Source organism: Sciurus vulgaris (genome assembly GCF_902686455.1).
Source record: "Sciurus vulgaris genome assembly, chromosome: 4".
Lineage (NCBI taxonomy): Eukaryota > Metazoa > Chordata > Mammalia > Rodentia > Sciuridae > Sciurus > Sciurus vulgaris.
Genome location: NC_136464.1, coordinates 72174668 through 72201999, shown reverse-complemented (window position 1 = coordinate 72201999; position 27332 = coordinate 72174668). Strand labels below are relative to the sequence as shown.

General features: G+C 35.0%; 1 protein-coding gene across 1 annotated transcript in view; it reads right to left on the bottom strand.

Moving 5' to 3' along the window:
* Positions 1–27332, bottom strand: part of PCDH15 (protocadherin related 15) — a gene marked incomplete at its 3' end in the record, with an annotated part of 922351 nt that overhangs the window by 758724 nt on the left and 136295 nt on the right. The window contains exon 2 of the mRNA XM_079136109.1: positions 26644–26762. Coding sequence (XP_078992235.1) covers positions 26644–26734 — 91 coding nt within the window. The 5' untranslated portion in view covers positions 26735–26762. The remainder of the gene's footprint in view (positions 1–26643; positions 26763–27332) is intronic.

The window sequence follows — 27332 nt, the reverse complement described above, 5'->3', positions numbered from 1 at the left end:
GTGCTTCCTTCCTCCATACTTGCCCCCCTCCCTAACCCTAACTCTAACCCTAACACTAAACCTTCCCTCCCCCCATTATGTGTCATCATCCACTTATTAGCGATATCATTCGTCCTTTGGCTTTTTGAGATTGGCTTATCTCACTTAGCATGATATTCTCCAATTTCATCCATTTGCCTGCAAATGCCATAATTTTATCATTCTTTATGGCTGAGTAATATTCCATTGTATATATAACCTGAGTTTCTTTATCCATTCATCAATTGAAGGACATCTAGGTTGGTTCCACAGTCTGGCTATTGTGAATTGAGCAGCTATGAACATTGATGTGGCTGTATCTCTGTAGTATGCTGATTTTAAGTCCTTTGGGTATAGGCCAAGGAGTGGGATAGCTGGGTCAAATGGTGGTTCCATTCCAAGTTTTCTAAGGAATCTCCACACTGCTTTCCAGAGTGGCTGCACTAATTTGCAGCCAAACCAACAATGTATGAGTGTACCTTTCTCCCCACATCCTCGCCAACACCTGTTGTTGCTTGTGTTCTTGATAATCACCATTCTAATTGGGGTGAGATGGAATCTTAGGGTAGGTTTGATTTGCATTTCTCTTATTACTAGAGATGTTGAACATTTTTCCATATGTTTGTTGATTGCTTATAGATCTTCTTCTGTGAAGTGTCTATTCATTTCCTTAGCCCATTTGTCGACTGGATTATTTGTATTCTTAGAGTAGAGTTTGTTGAGTTCTTTATAGATTCTGGAGATTAGTGCTCTATCTGAAGTATGATTGGCAAAGATATTCTCCCACTCTGTAGGCTCTTTCTTCGCATTGTTGATAGTTTCCTTTGCTGAGAGAAAGCTTTTTAGTTTGAATCTATCACAGTTATTGATTTTTGCTTTTATTTCTTCTGCTATGAGAGTCCTGTTAAGGAAGTCTGGTCCTAAGCCGACATGTTGAAGATCTGGACCTACTTTTTCTTCTATAATCTGCAGGGTCTCTGGTCTGCTTCCGAGGTCCTTAATCCATTTTGAGTTTAGTTTCGTGCATGGTGAGAGATATGGGTTTAGTTTCATTCTGTTGCATATGGATTTCCAGTTTTCCCAGCACCATTTGTTGAAGAGGCTATCTTTTCTCCATTGCATATTTTTGGCACCTTTGTCTAGTATGAGAAAATTGTATTTATTTGGGTTTGTGTCCGTGTCCTCGTTCTGTACCATTGATCTACCTTTCTATTTTGGTACCAATACCATGCCGTTTTTGTTACTATTGCTTTGTAGTAGAGTTGAAAATCTGGTATTGCAATACCCCTGTTTCACTCTTCCTGCCAAGGATTGCTTTAGCTATTCTGGGTTTCTTATTCTTCCAGATGAATTTCATAATTGCTTGCTCTATTTCTGTAAGGTACATCATTGGGATTTTAATTGGAATTGCATTGAATTTGTATATCACTTTAGGTAGTATGGCCATTTTGACAATATTAATTCTTCCTATCCAAGAACATGGAAGATCTTTCCATCTTCTCAGGTGTTCTTTAATTTCTTTCTTTAGTGTTCTGTAGTTCTCATTGTAGAGGTCTTTCACCTCTTTTGTGAGATTGATTCCCAAGTATTTTATTTTTTTCGATGCTATCGTGAATGGGGTAGTTTTCCTAATTTCTCTTTCTGAAGATTCATCACTTATGTATAAAAATGTGTTGGATTTATAAGCATTGATCTTGTAACCTGCTACTTTACTGAATTCACTTATGAGTTTTAAGAGTTTTCTGGTGGAATTTCCAGGTTCCTCTAAATATATAATCATGTCTTCAGCGAACAGGGATAGTTTGAGTTCTTCTTTTCCAATTCATATCCCTTTAATTTCTTTGGTTTGTCTAATTGCTCTGGCTATAGTCTCAAGAACGATGTTGAATAGAAGTGGTGAAAGAGGGCATCCCTGCCTTGTTCTAGTTTTTAGGGAGAATGCTTTCAGTTTTTCTCCATTTAGAATGATATTAGCCATGGACTTAGCATAAATGGCCTTTACAATGTTAAGGAATGTTCCCACTATCCCTATTTTTTCTAGTGTTTTGGGCATGAAGGGGTGCTGTATTTTATCAAATGCTTTTTCTGCATCTATTGAAATAATCATGTGATTCTTGACTTTAAGTCTATTGATATGGTGAATGACATTTATTGATTTCCGGATGTTGAACCACCCTTGCATCCTTGGGATGAAACCCACTTGATCATGGTGCACTATCTTTTTAATATGTTTTTGTATGTGATTTGCTAAAATTTTGTTGAGAATTTTTGCGTCAATGTTCATTAAGGATATTGGTCTGAAATTTTCTTTCCTTGATGAGTCTCTGTCTGGTTTAGGTATCAGTGTGATATTGGCTTCATAGAATGAGTTTGGGAGGGTTCCCTCCTCTTCTATTTCATGGAATACTTTGAGAAGTATTGGAATGAGCTCTTCTTTAAAGGTTTTGTAGAACTCAGCTGAGAACCCATCTGGTCCTGGACTTTTCTTTGTTGGTAGGCTTTTGATTACTTCTTCTATTTCAGTACTTGAAATTGGTCTATTTAAATTGTGTATGTCCTCCTCATTCAGTTTAGGCAATTCGTATGTCTCTAGAAACCTGTTGATGTCTTCGAAATTTTCTATTTTGTTGGAGTATAGATTTTCAAAATAGCTTCTAATTATGTTTTATATTTCAATCCTGACTGTTGTGATATTTCCTTGTTCATTCCGAATTTTAGTGATTTGGGTTTTCTGTCATCTTCTCTTTGTTAGAGTGGCTAAAGGTTTATCAATTTTGTTTATTTTTTCGAAGAACCAACTATTTATTTTGTCAATTTTTTGTATTGTTTCTTTTGTTTCAATTTCATTGATTTCAGTTCTGAGTTTAACTATTTCCTGTCTTCTACTATTTTTGGTGCTGGTCTGTTCTTCTTTTTCTAGGGCTTTGAGCTGTAGTGTTAGGTCGTTCATTTGTTGACTTTTACTTCTTTTATTCAATGCGCTCCATGAAATAAATTTTCCTCTAAGTACAACTTTCATAGTGTCCCAGAGATTTTGATATGATGTTTCTTTGTTCTCATTTACCTCTAAGAATTTTTTAATTTGCTTCCTAATATCTTCTGTTATCCATTCATCATATAATAGCATATTGTTTAATCTCCAGGTGTTGGAGTAGTTTCTGTTTTTCACTCTTTCATTTATTTCTAACTTCAATCTATTATGATCTGATAGAATATAAGGTAGTGTTCTATTTTCTTGTATTTGTTAACATTAGCTTTGTGGCATAATATATGGTCTATTTTAGAAAAGGATCCATGTGCTGCTGAGAAGAAAGTGTATTCGCTCTTGGTTGGATGGTATATTCTATAAATGTCCGTTAAGTCTAAATTATTGATTGTGTTATTGAGATCTATGGTTTCTTTGTTCAATTTTTGTCTGGAAGATCTGTCCAGTGGTGAGAGAGGCATGTTAAAATCACCTAGTATTATTGTGTTATGGTCTATTTGGTTTCTGAAATTGAGAAGGATTTGTTTGACATACGTGGATGAGCCACTGTTTGGGGCACAGATGTTTATGATTGTGTTATCTTGCTGATTTATGCTTCCCTTAAGCAGTATGAAATGACCTTTATCCCTTCTGACTAACTTTGGCTTGAAGTCCACATTATCTGAAATGAGGATGGATCCTCCAGCTTTTTTGCTGAGGCCATGTGCATGGTATGTTTTTCCCCATCCTTTCACCTTTAGTCTATGGGTATCTTTGTCTATGAGGTTAGTCTCTTGTAGGCAACATATTGTTGGATCCTTCTTTTTAATCCAATCTGCCAGTCTATGTCTTTTGATTGATGAATTCAGGCCATTAACATTCAGGGTTATTATTGAGATATGATTTGGTTTCCCGGGCATATGGTTCATTTTTAAATTTTATTTATTTATTTATTTGACACAACTTGGTTCCTCCTTTATTTGACAATTCCTTTAGGATAATTCCTCCCTTTGCTGATTTGCTTCTTTATTTTTCATCTCTTCCTCATGGAATATTTTGCTGAGAATATTCTGTAATGCTGGCTTCCTTTTTGTAAATTCTTTTAGCTTTTCTTTATCATGGAAAGATTTTATTTCATCGTCAAATTTGAAGGTAAGTTTTGCTGGGTATAAGATTCTTGGTTGGCATCCATTTTCTTTCAGGGCTTGAAAAATGTTGTTCCAGGCCCTTCTAGCTTTTAGGGTTTAGATTGAAAAATCTGCTGATATCCGTATTGGTTTGCCCCTGAATATAATTTGGTTCTTTTCTCTCACAGCCTTTAAAATTCTGTCTTTATTTTGTATGTTAGGTATTTTCATTATAATGTGCCTTGGTGTGGGTCTGTTGTAATTTTGTGTATCTGGAGTCCCATAAGCCTCTTGAACTTGATTTTCCATTTCATTCTTCAGATTTGGGAAATTTTCTGATATTATTTCATTGAATAGATTGTTCATTCCTTTGGTTTGTTTCTCTAGGCCTTCCTCAATCCCAATAATTCTTAAATTTGGCCTTTTCATGATATCACATAGTTCTTGTAAATTCTGTTCATGATTTCTTACCATCTTCTCTGTTTGTTCAACTTTGTTTTGAAGGTTAAATATTTTGTCTTCAATGTCTGAGGTTCTGTCTTCCAGGTGTTCTATCCTATTGGATATGCTTTCTATGGAGTTCTTAATTTGGTTTATTGTTTCCTTCATGTCAAGGATTTCTGTTTGGTTTTTTTTCAATATCTCTAACTCTTTATTGAAATGATCTTTTGCTTCCTGTATTTGCTCTTTTAACTGCCGATTGGTGCGATCATTCAATGCCTGCATTTGCTCTTTCATCTCATCATTCAGTGTGTGCATTTGCTCTCTCATCTCATCGTTTGCTTCCCTGATCATTTTAATTATGTACATTCTGAACTCCTTTTCTGTCATTTCTTCTGCCATGCTGTCATTGGGTTTTATTGATGTAACATCTAGATTTGTTTGCGGCATTTTCTTTCCTTGTTTTCTCATATCGTTCAGGTATCAGTGGACCGCTGAGATATTGCAGATTTCCTCTAATGACTTACAATGTCCTTGAAGATTTCTATATATATCCCCTCTTAGCCTTCAGTAGGCTGAAGTCTTGGGGGAAGTTGATAATGTGGTGCGCCACAAAGAAGCTGCCTCTCTAGGAGTGGTGGCCTTCAGGTGGGGTATATTCCCTGCTAGTGGGCAGAGATGCCTCCACTTGTTGACCAATGGTCGTCTAAAGGGGAACTAGGCTGCCGGCTGAGGCAAGGCCTGTTTGGGCCTGTGTCTCTGATTTTACCGTCCTTGTGGGGAAACCTCACCCACCAGGGAAGACTCACCCGGTGGGGATGTCTCGCTAGTCAGTTCCCCTCCTAGAGGTTCCCCTCAATTTACAGCTACCGCCTGGGCTGGGCTGCCTTCCTCTGCAAAGTTTCCAGGGGCCCGGCCCTACCTCCTGGGCCTGGGAGCCTCACCCTTCGCAGATGAATCTCCTTAGGCTGCCCCTCCTCAGAGAATTTGCCCGCAGGCCTGGAACCTTCGCTCCACCCCTAAGCCTGTCTCTGTGCAGCTCTTCCACCCAGAAGCCTCCTAGATCCTGGGACCCTGTTCTGCACCTAATTGCCTGGCTATGCGGTCCCTCCTCTGAGCAGCCACCTGGGGGGCCCGCACAATCGCTCTGCATCCCAGAGATCCGCCACACGCCTCTTCCTCCAGACAGCTGCCCAGTATTCCGGTGTGGTCACTAGGAGTCTGAGCAACTCACTGCGTGCCTCCTCCTCCCACCAACCGTCCATAGCCCTGGGCAATCACTCCGAGTCAAAGTGACCCTCCCTGTTCCTCCTCCTCCTCCAGGTAACCCCCCGGGTGTTCAGGAGTGGTCGCTCTGAGTGGCTCTGAATCCATGTGACCCTCTGCATGCCTCCTCTGAGCAGCCGCCTGGACCTCTGGTGCGGCCACTCGAGACCAAGCGACCCACCATGCTCCTCCTCCAGGCAGCCCCCCTGTGTTCAGGAGCAGTCGCTTTAAGTCCAAACAACTCACCACTCGCCTTCTCCTCTGAGCAGCTGCCTGGAGCTCTAATGCAGTCACTGCAAGTCCAAATGACCTGCCATGCTCCTCCTCCTCCTCCTCCTACTCCTCCGGGCAGGCCCCGGTGTTCAGAAGTGGTCTGAGTCCAAACAGCTCGCCGCGCTGCTTCTCCTCTGGCAACCGCCTGTAGCTCTGGTGCAGTCACTTCTAATCCAAGCGGCCGCGCTCCTCCTCCTCCTACTCCTCTGGGCAGGCCCCGGTGTTCAGAAGTGGTCTGAGTCCAAACAGCTCACCACGCCGCTTCTCCTCTGGCAACCGCCTGTAGCTCTGGTGTAGTCACTCCGAATCCAAGCGGCCACGCTCCTTCTCCTCCTCCTCAGGGCAGGCCCCGGTGTTCTGAGTCCACACAGCTCTCCTCGCCACTCCTCCCCTGGGCAGCCACCGGAGCCCCAGTGGTTGCTCCGAGTCCAAGCGCTGTGCTGAGCGGCCTCCTCTCCGATGCTCCCAGTTGTCCGAGTTCACTGCTCCAGCGGGGGGAGGGGCGTCTCGCCGTTAGCTCTACTTCACAAATTTCCCTGTGTTCTGGGTCTACCGCCCCATCCCGGACGCCTCCCCAATGGGAAGACTCACCCGGCTGCTTTGAGTTGGTCCCAAGTCTCTCAATATCTCCTCTTTTGACTCCTGAGTCCTGGAGCAACGTGAAATGCAGCCACCCTCTAGGCCTCCATCTTGAAACTCTCTCAAATAACATTTTATAGTAAACATGTTTGAAATGATTTACAAACCTTAAATTGGAAAGAATCATCACCAAATATTTAAAGGCACTCAGAAGTGCTAGCAAGGACATTTTCCATTTTTTCCTCCTAGTATATAATAAAATTCCACAACAGAATCCAATTGATGAGGGCAATTTGCCAATATATTGAAAGTATCTGTAAAAAATTTGGCATGTGTGTCTGTAATTGTGAAAATAAATTATATTTTTGAGACTCTCTGAGGTTAGAATGCTATTTTGCCTTTTAAAATACTTTTTAAATTCACTTGCTCTTTTATGTCTTTGTTTAGTGTCTCATATACATATGTGTATATATGTGTGTGTGTGTGTGTGTGCGCTTTTTTAAAAAAAATCACAAACTTCTTTTTCTGTTAGAGCAACATCTTCAGAATCTGATGTAGATAAAACAACAACAAGAATTTCTGTTTGAATTTTGGGCATGGGAATCACATACTCATATAATCTAGAAGAAGATTCAGTTATTTTCAATGTTTACTGCATGTTTTTCATTTTTGAAGCTATTGATTTTTTAAAAATCCACCCATTATTTGCTTACTCTAGTAAAACATGCTAGCAATTTCTAAATTGTGGCTTCTCATATCACAATCTATTTGTCCAAGGTCAACTAGGAACAGGAGTAGGTATCAACTACTAGTTGATATGAGACATAGCAGGATATCTTCCATTACTGAAGCACTTTCTCTTAAGTTTCCATTTATTTTATTAGAAATTTCATCATTGACCAGTTGTTTACTTCTGTAAATATCTCTTACAAGGGATAGGGCTAATAGAAAATCCAGAATTGCAGGTTTTTAGTTTTTTTTTTTTTTTTTTTGCAACAGTATTTTCATAATAAAATTTGCATGAACATTTACTCTTATAAAAGTTTTAAAGAATTTTCAGTAAATAAAGGCTATTTTTTACTAACTTGAACACATAAGTAAGCCTATCTATGGATTTTTGCTTATACTAGGAAATGAAGCAGTTATTATTATGTAACACACCGAAACACATCATAATTGTTTTCAAATGTCGCTCTTTAGGTGACCTTCTCTCAAACACTACACTTTGACTGGCTAGAGAGATGTACTGCTGCCATCAACTTTAATAGATACCTTGAGTTCTTGGTGATAAATACATACTGCAGGCAGTGGTTCATTTCCAGTGTCAGAAGTTCATTGGACAATATTCCTTTTAATCTTCTTTTTCTGAGAATATATTCCATTTTATATTTTCAAATGAACTCCCATGGAATTAATATTTGAGAAATGATGTTTGACAAAAGGCACTAGCTTGAATTTAAATCTTAAAAATCTGAAGAATAAATTAAAAGTCTTTTCAAACATTACTAAGATTGGGAAAGAAATTGGAAGGCATCTTATTTGAAATACTCCTCATGTGATAATAGAAGGAAGCCTCTGATTTTTTTCAAATATGTATGTGTGCACTTCTGAAAATTTATAGTATCAGAATGCATTCTGGGAATTTGTGTTCCCTTTTTCTAACATGTTATCCTAAATTCTTTGTGTAACAAGGGAAATTAATAGTCCAGGGAAGATTACCATTGAAAATAAACCCAGGAATTAGAATATGATGTGAGTGGAGCCAGAAAATTCTTATCATATGCTCTGAAAGTTAAATTAGCTAAGGAGAGGCAAAAAGATAAGAGTTAAACAAGGGGTAAGAGGAGAGAAGTAGAGGGATAGAGAACAGAAAAATGAAATTGGAAATGAGAGTTAAGTGGAACATCTGAAAAGAATGCAAGGAACAGAGAGATAGCAGAAACTTTCATATATGAGTAAGTGAAGAAGGAGTGAAGGAAGATTTAATAAAATGGAACTGGAGACAAAACTTTGAAGGAGGTAGAGAAAATAAGATACAGGAAAAAATGAAAAAATATACAGATATCAAATGGCTATTAATTTCCTCCTTTTTCCCAGATATCTTAATAAGGCAGCTGAGAAGTTTGCAAATGGGCAGAAATGTATAAAAATAGTTATAGCACACAGAATGATGTATAAATTAAGTATAGTGTTTATGCTAAATTCAATTTAACATGTCCTGTGTGTGTGTGTGTGTGTGTGTGTGTGTGTGAATGTAAATGTTCTTGCCAAAAGAAACCTAAAGGAATACTGATTATCGATAAGGAAACATTGGATCTATCTTATGCAATTTTAAAGCAATAATTGTACATGTATATACATATATATTTAGATGCTGGGAAACATGCTGAACAATTTAGTTGTATAATGGTAATTAATCCTAACAAAAATTTAACCAAAGATTTACTATTAGCCTTGTTCATCAAAATTTTCAAAAATTTATTTTGCCAGTTTTTGAAAAGGGTCTATTAGATTCTGAAGCTCATGCTCTGAAGTACTGATGTAATTAATATTTCATTCCATATAACAACAATATTTTATCATATTTTAAACCTCTCAATGTTTCCTTTTTCAATAGTATGTATGGATTTATACTCCATAAAGTGTGAATCATAGCTCATCATTTCATTTTCCTAGTAACTCAAAGCTATCTATTCTCAACCTGAAGATCTTCCTCTGATGAACTGCAGCTGGCACATACTATTAACACTCTTCCAAACAGGCCACATGAATACGATCCTTTTAACTCCAACCTTTTACACCCTACTGTACAGTTGGTTTTCCGACTTGTGAAAGAGTTGTGAAAGTTCTCAGAATCAAAATGAGGTCTCTTGTGTCACCCTAATAAAATATAAATAAGCAAGCCAGGAGGTTATGAAGGAAGAATGAGGGTATTTTTTTTTACATGATTCTGTGATAATAACTGTCACAAAAGGCTTCCAGAATCACAAGCTTGCAGAAGCCACTGCAACCTTCTATTAAAAGTACTTTTACAAGAACATCTGCCCAGTGATTGTCTGTTCAACTTCAGACTGACACCAACCTTGTTATTAATCATTGCCGTCAAGGATTATTGCTTCAAAGTGTCATATGTAATCCTCCTTGTTTTTATTTTTGAAAACTTCTCCTTCCTCATCCTCTTTGAATAGTCCCATAGTTTACCATGGCATGCATATTTCCACTGCACTGCTATGGTATTTCTATTGCAATGCAATAATCTTTCCATAAAAGTATCATTATTCTTTGGAGACTCTCTCTGTCTCTTTCTCTTACTTTTTAATTTAGGCTGACAGTATCTGTGGGATCTGCAACAATAAATTCAAACACCTGCTGATTAAAAAAATATTTGAAAAAGAAATTGCATCTGTACTGAACATGCAGACTTTTCTCGTCGTTTTTCCTCAAATACAACACATTGCATAGCATTTAATTGTACTATGTATTATAAGTAACTAGAGATAATTTAAAAATTATAGGAGTACATACACAGTATATATGTAAATACAGTGTTACTTCATATAATGGACATGGACATCTATGTTTTTTGATATTTTCATGGAGTCCTGGAACCAATTACTATCAGATACTAAGAGATAATTTTATTGATTTATACTTGTATTCTCTATTTGTCAATTTTATTTCATATGATCTAGGTAGTAATATTCATGAGATTAATATATGTATCTTATTGACATTTGCATCCTTAGAACTTAGCATAAAACTGGTACATAGTGTATACTAATAATTTTTTTTTAATAAATGGAGATATAGCAGTCTCCATTTTTCTATTCAGGATCTATGGGGCAAGGACCCATACTTCTGTACTTTGATGAGTCCTATAGAACTTTGTACTAAGGCTGTAAAACATTCTAGTTAAGAATGTGGCAGCATGACAGGGATCCCAGTGAATGTGAGCTCACTTCAGAAAGTATGGACATAATATTGAGTCTTCCAGTATGCCATGTTTCCATTTGTTTATGTTTAATTCAATTTCTTTGAGAAATAGTTCCTAGTTTGCAGTGTATGAGTCATCATGGAAGAGCAAGTCTAAATCATGTATCTTATACATAATTTTCATTATGAGGATGGTTATTATTTTAAAGAAGTAAGTGTTACACATGAAGCAAAGAAATGGAAACCCCTGTACACTATTGGCAGAATGCAAAATGTCATAGCCACTGTGGAAAACAGTGTGCACCTCTCTCTTGAGAGCTAAAAATTGATCTTTCATATGATCCTAACATTTTGGATGTGTGTATTTATCCAAAAGAACTGAAATCAAAATTTTAAAGATATATTAGTACTTCCATGTTTATTTCAGTACTACTCACAATACCCAAGATATGGAGACAATGTAAGTGTCATCAACTGATTAATGGATTAAGAAAATAAGGCATGTATATACAATAAAATATTATTCAGCTTTAAAAACAGAAGAAAATTTGACAACATGTGTGAACTTTGAAGACACTATGGTAATTAAAATAAGTCAGTCAGAGAAGGACAAAAACTGCATGAATTCACTCATGTGGAGTATAGAAAATAGTAAAATGCACAGAACTAAATACAGTGCTGGTTGTCAGAGGCTGAGAAGAGGAAGGAGTATGGAGTTACACTAATAAACATGCATAAACATTCAGTTATGCAAAATCAGTAAGTTAAAAAATCTGATATATGACATTTAGAAAGCATAGGACTGTCAAGAACTTACAAATATTTTAAGTTATATATCATGTTGGGTTCTTACCAAAATAAAATATAAATAAAAAGAGTGTGACAGCTTGGTCTGAGCTGTGCTTGCAATGTGCTCTTAGATGAAGGAGCTATGTGAACTTAGCAAGATAGCTTGAATCTTTAAAGTTTCCATTTCATCATCTAGAAAACAAGAATAATAGAATTTGTCCCTTGGCATTTTAATGAAGATCAAGTATAATAATATGTATTTTTCTGAACCTTCCTTTCTTCCTTTTGCTATACCAGAATTGACTCTTCCCAGAAGATGCTATTCCTCTTAACCCTCTCAGCAGTGGTGACAATTTTAGTGTACTCCTACATCAATACAAACTAAATTGGATAAGTGATCTTGCCTGTTTCATGTACTACTACCCACTTAATGAAACAAAGAAAAAACATTTTGTGTCTTATGTTTTCACACTGCCTATATTTCCTTTACTTCCGTTTTCTCTTGAGCCCAATTCCAAACTTCTACATTCGAAATTTCATCAAGTCATTTGTGTGCAGGTCACAGGTGAGTGCCACAATGTATTGTCCTTGAAGGACACCTTGCTCAATTGTACAAGGCTCAGTTGATCTCTTTGCAATGCCATCTTCATTTGACTTCTGATAAACCATTATCTGCTGTGTTCCTCTCTTTAACTGTCTCTCTATATTAATATCTTTGCTGATTCTTCCTTGTTGCTGGACTTCTAGAATCTGTTTTCTAATGACTCAATTGTAGCCATATTTGTTTCTTTAATAAGGTTAGTCATTCAGCCTTTTCAAATGTTCAAACCAAATAAAGTAAAATCAAACTTTAAATCCGATAATTTTGAGACTGGTGATATACCTCAGTTGGTAGAGTGCTAGGTTCAATCCCCAGCACTGCAAAAAATAAAAATAAAAAAAACTCCTATAATTTTGTCTTCTCTATATTTTCTGCTATGACTAAAGAATCTGACCAGAAAAATTTTAGAGGAGGAAAAGTTTATTTGAGGGCTCATAGTTTCAGAGGTCTTAGTCCATAGAAGACCAGCTCCATTCTTCCAGGCTTCAGGTGAGGATAAACATCATGGTGGAAGAGAGTGGCAGAGGGAAAGAGCACACATGTTGATAAGGAAACAGGGAGAGACTTCGCTTGCCAGATACAAATATGTACTCCAAAGCCATACTTCAATTTCCACCTCCTCCAGCCACACCCTATCACTTTGGTTACCACCCAGTTAATCCCTATCAGTAAATTAAATCACTGATTGGATTAAGACTCTCACAACCCAATCATTTCTCCTCTGAACCTTCTTTCTCTATCTCACAAGTGAGCTTTTGGGGGACACCTCACATCCAAACCATAACAATATCCAACAGTCCATACAAACTTAGAGGCTTTATCTTTAAAATGCATCCAGTCAACTGTTTTTCCCAACCTTATCATAAATACCTGACATATATTCATAATCTGACATAAATATATACTGTATATATGTGTATATATATGTATACACACACTCAATGTAATTAAAGAATGCATTTTTAAGGTATATGGCACATATAAGTCACAAAATCAATGCTAGTTATTATTATTAAAAGCCTGATATGCACATAATTAATTTATAAGAAATGCATGCTATTCTTAATTGAATAAATTAGTGAAAATTAGTATAAAATATTAGTAGCATTTCTTTAGTATGCTATGTGTTTTTCCTTATGATGAATCATCAGAAACACATCATATATAGCCAGCAGACCAAGTGTACACAAATCCTGATACAACTTCATAAAATATTGATGACTGTTAGCAATTTTCTTTTTAAACATTTTCTAAGCTAAGCCTGAAGAACTCTCATCAGTATTCTAGTTGTTCAGTAAGGACACTTAATAAACTCAAACTAGCTGAACAGTCTTCACTGAGTAGTCTAATTGGGCAACCCTGAGGGGCAGAATAATATCTTACAAGAAGAGCAAGGACAGGGAAGATTAGTAGCATGAACCAAGCCACCGATATCAGGATAAACTGCTGCAGCACAATACGCCAGTATTATGAATAAATAACAAGAATGGCAGTTCCTAATCAGAAGACCAAGAAAGACAGGAAACACACCTGAAGAAAGTCATGGATTCAGAGTTTGAATATCCTACAGACTTTTCTAAATGACATACCACTATTGAATAAATAGTAACTGAGATACACACACACACACACACACACACACACACACACACACACACACCAGACTCGGTTTTCTGAACAGGAAACAAAAAGTATGCTATGAGTAATATCTTCCATACCATGCATATTTATTGATTGCTTTTGTTCCTATATCATTGCTTAACAGTGTCTATAAACTAAACTCTCATTAAACACTTTTCTAAATTGTTGAACTACAATTACTATCCTCAAAACCCACCAACTTGCTCCTATATTGTCCAAAGAGGTAGTTCATCTCTCAATCTGTTTTTTCTTCAATGCTTATTTTTTTCAATAAGCCCTTCTAATAGGTGCTGAGAAAAACAAAAGGAAATAAGATAGTCTCTTATTTTCTAAACTAAACATGAAAAACATCATATGATATGTTACAGAGGGAACAATGAACATTAATTTTGACTGGATGTCATTAGTATTGATATTGAAGAGTGATAACCAATAATTATCAAGCAGTTTTTAAAATTAAGCAAAATCTGAAAGGATAAGATTTTTTATGATTTTGACATCATGTAAGAGCACATGGAGCATAGATAAAAGGTTTGATCTCGGTATTGCCATTCAACAGTTGAACCACATTGGGGAAGTAGTTTAATTTCTTTGTGTGCCCATAGTGTCCTGTTCTATAAACCAGATATAATATTAGTGAAATAGTGCATGGTTATTAATCACAAACACTTCATGGGGAACTTGACAAGATGAAATAAACTAGGGCTGGGGTTGTGGCTTAGTGGTAGAGTGCTTGCCTAACACCTGTGAGGCACTGGGTTTGAGCCTTAGCACCACATAAACATAAATAAATAAAGGTATTATGTTCATCTACACTAAAAAATATTTTTTAAAAAGATTAAATAAAATAACCTATATGGAGGTCTTAGCTAATAAGTGCTGAATATATGCCAATGGTTATTATTAACATATACTGTTTATACATAAAATAAATATTGGCATGCTTCAAGAAGCTTATTGAACAGCAAGGAATGACATGATATTTAGGAATATTACTTAAGAGTTCATGAGAAGACATTAATATAACGAATTGCTAAATCTGAGCACTACAATTGAGAAGAAGGAGAAGGAAGGGTACCTCAGAAGAGGGGAAATGACATGAGAAATACAACAGGGGGAGGAAAGAGGAGGTAGGAGAAATAGGAGTGGGAGTGTGAAAGACAATGGGGACATGGGAAGGGGAAGAGATAAAAAAGGTAGGCAGAGAGGGGAGAGGGAGAGGGCAAAGACTGGAGAAACCATAAGAAAACAAAATGACTGTACTAATACAAAGAGAAGGGGATGAATATTCAACATTCAAATAACAGAAATAATGCAATGTGAGCAAATGTTTGATATTTCTTGAAAATTTCTAGGAAATAATATGGATGAGTAAAGTGAAAATCCATCGTAATGAACCAATAAAAGTAGAATGTGACCTAATTCAGCAGTTAAAGAACTTTGGGAAGATATTTGGAAAAAAGAAAAAACATGTATTAAGAAATTCAGAGTAATGGAAGACTATTTTGTTTTGCTGGCTGGAAGAAGGAGTTGAATAGCCTTGGATAGCTAAGCTGCAGTAGCAACTTAGCTCTTAAATTCTAGAGAGGAATGCATTTATTTCTTACTCATGGTGGATATTCATCATGGGTGAGTGGGAGTAAGGGAAGATGAGATGCACTTCACACAGTAACTTAGATGAAAGGGCTCATGGAGATATTGCCTTTTATAACTTACCATCTATAACATATGGCTTCATTAGTTGTTTTGGCAGAAAAGAGACTAAAGAAATGCACAAGATAGTTTTGTGGTATAAGCCCAACAATAATACATAATTCTTGCACACATTTCACTGCCCAGAGATAGTGCATAATCTTGTTTAAGCTAAAGGTTTAAATAAGCCAGCAGAACAAATTGAATATTTACCAAGTACACTGCTTCTTACAGATGAATGGAATAAGGATATGAGAATTTCATTTATTCATTTCAAAAATACATACTGAGAGACAAATATGAACTAGGACATAAAATTTCAATAATAAACAAGAAGCAGAGGACCCTGGCCTCCCAGTTCCTGTATTCAGAGCTAATACCTAATTGTAATTTTCACTGAAGAATCCAGGATTAAGGTGCCCTTACCCCCAATGACTAATCCACTAAGGAAAACAGTGAACATTGGCAGAAAATGCAAAAAAAAAACTGAAGAATATTTTGTGCAACTATGCCCTTACACTACCCCCTAGCTCATCTGTCACTATGGTTTGAACTGCTTCTCTGTTCACTTTTCACCTTCTCCTTACACCTGCTGCTCTCAGAGAGGACCTTTCTTTTCTTCCTCACTTCTAAGGATTTCTGTCTCTGCCATCTATGTTCATTCTTAGCTCCAATTCTGCCCAATTGAATTCTCAGAGATTTTGCTTATAAACAATCTGTGTTGCTTACTGCCTAAGGCAAATGAATGAGGGCAAAGACACCAGGGATAGTTTTGTACTTAATAGCAAGTAAAGTTTGATAGAAGTTATATACTTAGAAAGCCCTGCAGTACCGGAGGGTTAGAACTAAAACTCCTGGGTAGATCCTTATTGGAATCTATTGTCATTATTAGAAGGTGGACTATGTCCCCCAGAATTCATGTATTGATTTTCTACTGCCCTGTCACTCATAATGTGATTGTATTTGGAGATTCAGCTTTTGAAGAAGTGTTTAAAATGAGACCTTCATGGTGGAAACTAATCCAGCTTTACTGGTGTTCTTACATGGAGATTAAGAACAGAGAGACAAAAAGGGTATGCCTATTCACAAGAAAGATCAGAGAACCGTGTGAAGATGCAGCAACAGGGTGACTGCCTACAAACCAAGGAGGGAGACCTTAGAGGAAACCTTAGAGGAAACCTACACTACTGATACCTTGATCCTGGTCAATTTCATTCTCCAGAACTGTGAGAAAGTATATTTATCTTGTGTAAGCCTCACAGTTTGAAGTATTTGGTTATGATAACTTTAGCAAACTGATAGGTTTTATATCTGTTCCTGGTTAGTATTTGAAACTCATGGTGAGATATTAACAAATAATCTGCTTAATCTTTGCAATCTCCCAACAAGAATATTTATTTTATTAAAAATATGAATAAAATGAATTTTCATGCATTCTTTATTATAGTTTTGTTAATGACATTCCTATTATTCTAGAAACAACAAACATACACATACACACAATCACATAAGCTAACATATGTACCATGAACTGACATAAATGTATCATATGCTTTGCCTCATTTGAACTCACAATAATCCAATGAGATAGGCAGTATCATTTACCCCATTTTACAGATGAGAAAAGATGGCATAGTAAGATTAAGTAACTTGAACTTGGTTATACAAGTAACCATAAGTAAAGAAAGGAGCTCATATATTGAACAGCAAGTTACCTTAGGTGACCATGAGGATGAAAGCCACTGACAGAGGGATCAATGTGACCATTATTTATCTAAGCCCCTTACACAAAGTAATTCTTTACAATACTTCTCTAAGGCAAATATTCTCACTAGCTACATGGTATAGATAAAGAAGTTTAAGCAAAGAAAGATGAAAGAATTAACCATAGCCACATAGATACAGAGTTTTTAAACTAGAATTCAGATCTAGGTACATATTTCATCTCATATTGCTTCTCAAAGGTGGGTACATATGTAAGGATATGCTGGTGATGCTGATGGTATTTGTAAAGTGTAGGTAATGTCTTCTGCTACTGCATGTTTTTGAAAACAGGATAAAGGTCATGGCCATCCAGTGCCTGCTATTTTGTTATCTCTTGATTATTTACTATCTAACCTTATATGACTGAGGTTATAAAACAGTATGTATGATTTTCAATATTGCAAAGGGATAACTGTGTACATCTCAAGTTAGAACACCAACTCAATATTCTTCACCACTCTTCTGAAATCTCTATGTTTCTCAAGTCTTTTAAATTGAAAATTCAAAATTCTTCCTGCAAACATCTTCTGACTATCATTGCTCCAAATTCTTCAACTAAATCTCTATATGTGTTTTCCCTAAAGACATATACTGTATATAATTCTATTAATATATAAATCACATCATATTGATTATTTTTCTTGTTATTTAGGAATACAGGAGCTACATTTTTTCCCTTAATACTTTTCCTGGAGTTTGATTTTCAATCACATGATAGCTAAACATGTGTTCCACAGAGAGTCAAAATTATGGACAAGGGGAAAAATAAGAGTAGATGCCCTGGACACACAAATAAAGAAAGGGAAATCAGAGGAAATAGAATATAGCAAAGGAAAAGATATTATTTTCATTTTCAGAAAATATATAAATTTGCTTATTATAAAATATCATGGCTTATGGAAAGAAAACAAGAGTAGGATAATTTTAAAATTACAGACTAGAAAATGTAGAATATTCACCAGAAGATGGAATAGAAGTCCAATAGGTAGACACTCAGAATAGGTCAGCACAAAGAACCTGAGAGAAATAAAGTTGCAGGAAAGGTAGATCAATAATGCTTTTTACTGAAATACTAGAAAATTATAGGATTTGCCCAAGGAAGTAGTCATTGGAGACCCTAGAGAGTGCAGTTTCAGTAGAGTTGTGAGAAAAACCAAATTGCAGAGCTTAAGGGAATTGATGAAGAAGTGATTGTAACAGGTACAGAGAATTGACAGGGAAAGATCCAACTAAGAAAACCACTCTATTATGAGTTGTATAAACCACTGACGACTCCTAGCCAACCAAGATTATCATTATATTTTTGTTCAATTTCATTTTCTGTTAAGAATATTTAAAATTAGTTCTGCCTTTTCAAATGATTAGGATGTGATTTTTTCCAATGGCTTCAAATTTTTCATGCTGTACACCACAAAGGGAAGAATCTACCTTATTATTATTAATTTTATCTGCATTGCTTAAGCAGGAAATTAGACTTTTAAATTCTTTTTCCTGACTCAACAGAACAAAGAAGAGTATCTGAAGTATCAATATCTGACTGGATATTTTCAGTTACCTAAAAAGTAACATAAGATTTTTTTTTTTTTTTTTTTTTTTTTTTGGTGTGTGTGTCTGTGTGTGAGACAGAGAGGGAAAGAGAGAGAAGAGAGGGAGAGAAGGACAGAGACAGAGAGAGACAGAGAGAAGGACAAAGAGTGAGAAACCACAAGAGACAGAGAGGTGCAGCTGAGAGAAGAGAATCTAAGTACAATCATTAGTCTTCTATTTATTGGAGATTTTTTTTGTTCAATCTCTTTAGGTCCTTGCCTTCTGGGATATATATATATTTCTTTATATATATATATAGATATATATTTCTTTATATATATATATATATATACACATATATATATATACCTTTTTAGAAAGTCTATTACTCAAATACACAGAAGCTATTGAAATATTCTCCGTAGGAGTTTAGAACTTAAAGTTACAGGTTGAACCTGATTTTGGAAAATTCTTGCTGGAAAAAAGAAAAAGTCAAGTACTTTCAAACCTTGACTTTGAAACTGAAGGGTACTGAAGGGTACTTTAAGAGAAAGAACAAATTGAAAGGGTGAGTACAATTCGAAAAACAGACAAATCAAACATACATTCATGAATGGAATTAAGATTGTTTAGGAAATTTTTTACTGGAGCCTGCTTTGAAAGTAACAATATTCTTTCTTACCATACCATTCGTTTGGAAAAATTAGAGACCCAGAATAGCCAAAGCAATCTTTAGCAAGAAGAGTGAAGCAGGAGGCATCATAATCCCAGACCTTAAATTATACTACAGAGCCATAGTAACAAAAGCCGTGCAGTTTTGGCACCAAAATGGACAAGGAGACCAATGGTACAGAAATAGAAGGCGCAGAGACAAACCTACATAAATACAATTAACTCATATTAGACAAAGGTGCAAAAAATCACTAGAGAAATGATAACCTATTTAACGAATGATGCTGGGAAAATTGGAAAGCCACATGTAACAAATTGAAATTAAATCCCTATCTCTTACCCTGCACAAAATTCAACTCAAAGTGTATCAAAGACTTAGGCACTAGAACAAAGACCCTGTGCCTAATAGAAGAGAAAGTAGACCTAAATCTTCCCCATGTAGGCCTAGGAATTGCTTCCTTAACAAGCCTCCTAAAATGCAAGAAGTAAAATAAAAAATCAATAAATGGGATGGATTCAAACCCCAAAACTTCTTCTCAGTAAAGGAAACAATGAATAACATGAAGAAAGAGCCTACAGAATGGGAGAAAATCTTTGCTGCATGCACCTCAGATGGAGCATTAATCACACATAAAGAACTAAAAAAACTTAACATCAAGATCAATAAATGGGCCAAGGAACTGAACAGACACTTCACAGAAGAAATACAACTGATCAACAAATATATGAAAAGATGTTTAACATCTTTAGCAATTAGAGAAATGCAAATCAAAACTACTCCAAGATTTCATCTCACCCCAGTCAAAATGTCAATTATCAAGAATATAAACAACAGTAAATGTTAGTGAGGATGTGGGGGAAAATGTACACTCATACATTGTTGGTGGGACAGCAAATTGGTGCAACCATTATGGGAAGTAGTATAGAGATACCTCAGAAAACCTGGAATGAAACCACCATTTGACCCAGCTATCTCACTCCTCGGTTGACACACAAAGGACAAAAAATCAGCATATTACAGTGATACAGCACCATCAATGTTTACAGCAGCTCAACTCACAATAGCTAAACTACAGAAACAACCTAGGTGCCCTTCAACAGATAAATGAATAAAGAAAATGTGGTATATAAATATACAATGGAATACTAGCCTCAAAGAAGAATGAAATGATGGCATTTGCCAGTAAATAAATGGAGCTGGAGAATATGATGCTAAGCGAAATAAGCCAACCTCCCCAAAACAAAGGCCAAATGTTTTTCCTGATATGCAGAGCTAATTCATAATAAGCAGCGGGGGGGGGGGTTAGGGAAGAATAGAGTTATTTTATATTAGATAGAGGGGAGTGAAAGTAGGGAATACAGGGGTAGGAAGGATAGTAGAATGAATCAGACATTATTACCCTATGTACATGTGTAACTATACAACTGGTGGGATTTCATATCATGTACAACCAGAAGAATGAGAAATTATAATCCATGTTTGTATGAAGTATCAAGGTGCATTCTAATGTCATGTATAACTAATAAGAACAAATAAAAAATTTAAAAAAAATACCTAGTAGATAATCTAGAATGTGTGTGTGTGTGTGTGTGTGTGTGTGTGTGTGTGTGTGAGATTGTGTATGCATTGTTTATGAAACTTCCTAGAAAAGAAAAACTTTGGGAATCGTAGATAATCATATAGGGAGAGTAACAAAATTACTCATAACATTTTAAGTTCTCAGAATAAAAATACACTCTATTGCAAATTGGTGCATCTGCTCTGGAAAGCAGTATGGAGATTCCTCAGAAAAACCTGGAATGGACCCACCATTTGACCCAGTTATCCTACTTCTTGGTTTATACCCAAAGGACTTAAAATCAGCATACTACAATAATGCAACCACATCAATATTTATAGCAGCTCAATTCACAATAGCTGGATTGTGGAACCAACCTAGATGCCCTTCAATAGATGAACAGAAAAAGAAACTGTGGTATATATACACAATGAAATATTATTCAGCCATAAAGAAGAATAAAATTATGGCATTTGCAGGTAAATGCATGGAGTTGGAGAATATCATGTTAAGTGAAATAAGCCAATCCCAAAAAACCAAATACCTGATGTTTTCCCTGATAAGTGGATGATGATATATAATGGGGAGGGAGAGATGGTGGGTAAGAGAAGAATGGAGGAACTTTGGATTATGTAGAGGGAAATGAGGGAGGTGGGGGTAGGAGAAAGATAGTGAAATGAGACAGGCATCATTACCCTATTGACATGTATGATTGCAAAAATGATGTGAATCTACATCATGTACAACCATAGAAATGAAAAGTTGTACCCCATTTGTGTACAATGAATCAAAATGCAGTATAAAAATAAAATTTAAAAAATTTTTAACAAAATATGGAATAAGTGAAGGGGCAGATAAGGAAAGACAACTAAACTATATTTAGATAAATCTGCACAACAATATATAATATTTGGTTTTATTTTTTAACGGAATATATTACTGTTATATTAAGTAAATATGTAAAGATATATGCATTTTATATATGTGTATTGGATACATATGTGTGTGTTTGCTCAATTTCTACTTATTCTGCATTAAGAATTGAATTTAAATGAGCTATTAATACATTTCAGGGACAAACAAGATCATTGAAAATTACTTAGATGATCTCCAATATCATCTTTAATTTTATAACTGAAACAGACTCAAGAGAAACTATTGCATTTTACAATGTTCACAGAAAAATAACATTAACAGAAGAAAGACAATCTGTGTTAATCTTAAGATAGGGAGCTCAAAGAATGAGGAATTAAAAAAAAATATTTCAAACATGATCCAAGGGACAGAGTGACTGTCCAACAAAGAACAATACAGCAGTCCCCAACTGAGATAGTTGGTTTAACAGTGCCCCACCCATGACTGTGCATTAAACCTGGACTCATGAACCATTAACAACCCTTGCAGTAGAACCCCTTGTTTGTGGATTCATCTTGCTCAAAAAAATTAGTATTGTGACTTTTTGGCTAGTTATATTTTCCTTATAATTCTATCTTTAGCATGTGATTTATGCTAGTGTCTTTAAGTTTAATTAGTATATGTAAGTGGCACTCAATGTCATGATGCCTGGATCCATTGATAAAAATGAAGTTTCTGGGAATTCCCTAGCACAAGGTGATATTCCTACCTGTTTGGTATTTCTGTCTTATCACTGACCTTCCATGAATTACACAATGGCAAGCATAAGACTAGAGAGAGCTGTTCTTCAAAGTTCAGTTTCAGTTTCATGTGAATATACACATGAATATATATATATGTGTGTGTGTGTGTATAAGTACATAGAGCTCAATTTTATAAATGTGCAATTTTAAAAAAACAAATATAAATAATTCTTTATAAAAATAATGAAGAGTAATACTATATAATAAATATAAAAATTTTAGTGAACATTGGTCATATGACAGGTGCTGTGTTAAATGGGATAAATCTGAGTTTGGTAGGGTTATTATTATTTGTAAGGACACTGATACTCAGGAAATGTTTTGACTGATTCAGGATTTAAACAGGATTCCCATCATAAGTTGTTCAGGTTATCCATTCTACAAAGGTTCCATTGTCTTCATTCACACCATAGAAGTATGCCAATTTATGTAACAGATGAAAGACAAGACAAAACATTTTTGGCTTCCAATCTAACCGCTTGAGCAGGGAGAATTCATTTCTTAATAAATTTATTGTATTTATTCATCACATGTACTCACTCTCTCTACCTCTCTGCCCCTCTCTCAAATGTACATACATCACACATGTACATCCATTCCCACTGACAAATACATATTTTAAAAACCTTCTAAAACTTTGGTTCAAACTTTCTCATAATTTTATAAAGTATTTGTAAACAAACACTTACCTGATTTTGGCAGTAATATATTTTACTGATTTTTTTTTTATTATTATTTGTGGTACTGGGCATCAAACCCAGGGGTGCTCTACTATTGAGTTACATCCCCTCCTTTATTTATTTTTTTTTTTTTGTTTTGAGACAGGCTGTCACTAAATTGCCCAGGTGAGCCTCAAATTTGCAGTCCTCCTGACTCAACCTCCAGAGTAGCAGGGATTACAGGTATGTGCCACCACTTTGGCAGTAATATATTTTAAATATGAACAACATAGAAATGTAGAGGAAACACTAAAAATAAAAAAATTGTTATCCATGTATCATCTTCCTTTTATCCTTTCCTTTTATTAGTAATTCATGTGCTCAAAACCAAAGCAAAATCAACACAGTTATAAACTCTATGTAAAACGTGGTTTATTTGCTTCACTGTGAAAAATTATGTTAGAACAAGGATTATATTATAAATTTTTTTTATCCCCTATAACCTAAAATTTAGCACATAAACTTTCTTTCTCTGCTTTCCAAGGGTACCTCCTTCCTAGTCTCTTAACACTCAATTTGGGACCAGGGCACACATTCCAATACTGTCAGGATCAGTAATGCATTAAAAATTAAGCTGAATTTTATTATCAATTATAATGTTCTCTTTATGAATAAGAATAAAACTTTTGTCAATATATTATATACTACAAGTTCATTAATTTATTTTTATTCTGACTCAAATAAATATAATGTCAATTTCATTCATGTTATAATATAATATCATTTTCATTCATGCTTGCTAAGATAGACAATCATGTACCAAATGAAATGATTATTATGGAATAGACTATCAACCAATTTTATTCCTGCATCTAAGAGTTTATCACAATAATTTGAATGAGAAACATTAAAGGACTTAAAACATGGCTAAATTTTGTAGTAAGAATATAAATTTCCGCAATGATCATTATGCAATATTTTTCTTAGAAGCAATTTTATACATTTGGATAACACAAGAATATTCTGTTTCATGATATAATACTTATTAAATAAACAGTACCCTTTTATTTCTGCCAACCCCTTGAGTAAACAAGTACAGAGAAAAGTAAAAAAATTATTCTTATCTGAAAGCCCAAGAGGGTATTATTCTGGCAAGAAAAACCTACATTATTTTATTAGTGGTTTCAGAATAACAATATTTTTCCTTTTCATTATTCTCTAACCTAACTATGTATGTAAATTTGTTGTCAACTATCATAACGTTTAATTCAACATGTAGATTATCTATGGCAAAAATATTCTTTTCATTCAACTTTTCCTCATTTTTCAATCCTGTCTTTGTCATCACTGTTTTCTCCAACAGTCATGGACCCTCATACCAAACATTTGAGTAAAAATACTGCTTTAATATTTCCATATCACATATTCCAATTCAGTCATATGTTGTGTTAGTCATGATTTGCCTGGTCCTGATTTCATCCTTGTGTAGTGTAGTATGTGCTCATAATTTAATAACATTTAAAAAAAAAAATCTATGGAAACCATTTGAGTTACACATAACTGAGCAATTGAGGAAGATTAAAAGAGTCTGAAATTGAGGGAGATCTGAAAGAAGTAAAGAGTTTGAGTAGGGAGAAGATAAGGAAGAAGAATGCATTATTACTTCTAGGGTACACTGAAGGAATGCATATGCAGAGGAAATACTGAAATGCATATACAGTTAAGAAATCTAAAAAAACATGATATAGAGGTTAAGTTCATCAGCTATAGTTCCCATACCTTCAATCTTTCTGAGAGAGTCACTCACCTCTTGGAGGAGTGACCTGAGAAGGCATTCTAACTGGAGTGTAAGCAAGTCATCTAAGTGTGTGTAGGACTTTAAGGGCAACCTACCATACTATCAGTGGTCAGGTGAGAAGTTGTACTCTGCTTCAAGAAGTCGAGTATGTGATAACCCACAGTGACCTGATGATCTTATACTGGAGGCTATGTGAATATTTTTACAGAAGTTCAAAAGGTGCAGTGATTATAGATTAAATCAGGAAGGATTTTCTCTGATAACACCAGTCATGTTGCTTAGATGTATGTGGTTTGAGAATGTCTAATGTGAGAAATGGTAGTGAACACTTCCCTGCTTAGTGAACACTAAATATGGATAAAAATAGAATTATTTATGAAAAAACCCCACATCACACTGATTTGTCATCTAGGAACGCAATCATAATGGATTCTTTCACTATAAAGTCATAGTATTTTAATTTCAATGTTTCTTTTTGCTTCAACATATCAGTTATTTATTTTTTACTAATTTTTAAAAATTTGTTTTCAGACTGGAGATTCACAATTTCTATGAATGACAGAGATGAGAAACAAAATTTATATGTAAGTAAACCTTGTGTTCATTAGTATGACTATTCAGGGGATTAAGCTGCTGATTTTATGAAAAGAGTTAGTATTGTGAATTATTATTCGAATCCCAAGAGATCAACTGAGGACTGAGAATATTTTAATATGTGCACAACTTGAATACTATTAGGATAAAGTCAAACTAATTCACCTATTCTAAGGTTAATAAGTTTAGCTAAGCCAAGTACATAAGAAATGCATATTATTTGCTACTACTACGATCAACAACATAACAAGACCAGAAGAGTCATGAGATAGTTAATTATGTTCTTTGCTGAACAAATATTGAGTAAACACATAAAATGTTAAACAAAAAGAATGAAATAATTTTTCTGAAATTGCAAAATTTTAGGAGGGAATTTTGTCTATTTTTTCCATTGAATTTAAAGTATTTTACACATACACACATGTCCTATCTCACATTATGTGATATTTAAAGACAGATTTCTCTAATACTGAAATATCTAAACCATATTTAGATCATTGTGGAAATAACATGCCTGACCTCCCTGAAGAACCTGAAGATATATATCTTTCTAAAGTGACTAATTTACTAACAGGGAATGACTTAAGAAGCCAAACATCCATTCAATTATACTTATTCATTCTTATCCGTTGAAATAGTGGTGAGTGTAATAATGCAATTTTCAATTAAAACACTAACACTGAAACCTCCTGTGACTTTTACTTTGAACCTTAGAGATCTTATCTAATAGGAATTTTTGCTGTCTTTTGTATTGCTAGGCTTGATATCTTTGTTTGTGTTTATCCAGGAGTTATTAAATAGAATTTAATATCTTTTCATAGCAATTAAGCATTGGCTTAATGAATAAGAATTCAAATCTTAGGATGGATTTTCTACTGTAGTGCAATGCAATCCTTATTAAGAAGCAAAATGTATTCAATGCTACTTCTGTAAGCTTATTTTAGTTAAGGTAAATTATTGTACAGAGCTACTAACCTTTAAAACTTAACTACAAATTAACACTATTCATTTCTGTGGTGTGTTTCATTTTTAATTTAAGAACAGAATTTCTGGCCAACTCTAAAGGTCAGACTAATAGCAGTCTTACCATCGTCGTATTGACCCAAGCAAGCTGCAAAGAGAGAGCCAATGACGATCCCAGAAGCTAAACATTTCCAGAGAAAAAACTGTTGCAACATCTTCCGTCAAATTCCACTCAAGGCTAATCTAAAACAACAAGAGGGAAAAAGAACATTTGATATGTTCATTAATCTGTTATAGGTAAACAAAACTGTCACAGCACTGAAAAGCCTTAATGACTTCATAGTTAATTACCTGTGCCACGCTATCCATTAACAAAGTAACACACTTGTTTAATGCACTAGAACCTTTTATCAACATGAATTTGCAGACAAGACATCTCTAAGGAAAGACTTTTTTCTGTTACTTAATTTGCAAGTAAATAGTTTGAAAAATTAACATACAAAAACATTAGAAACAGATCCTCTTTAAAATTGAGACCTATGGATAAATCAGTTTAAGTTACTAAACTTACATTGTCTATAGCATAATTCAGCTCTGAAGTATAAGTTGCTCTACAACAAATCAGTTTTTTATATGAAAATTTATGTTACGTGATTAAATAGAAAAACCCATCATTAAAATACTAATTCCTTTTCGATGCATTGATCAGTGATTGATTTAACTATGCCAGAAAACACTAAGGATAAACCATCATGTCATTTTTGAGGAATTTAATTTTAATTTTTTTTTTTTGCAAATTCTCAGGAAGTTAAA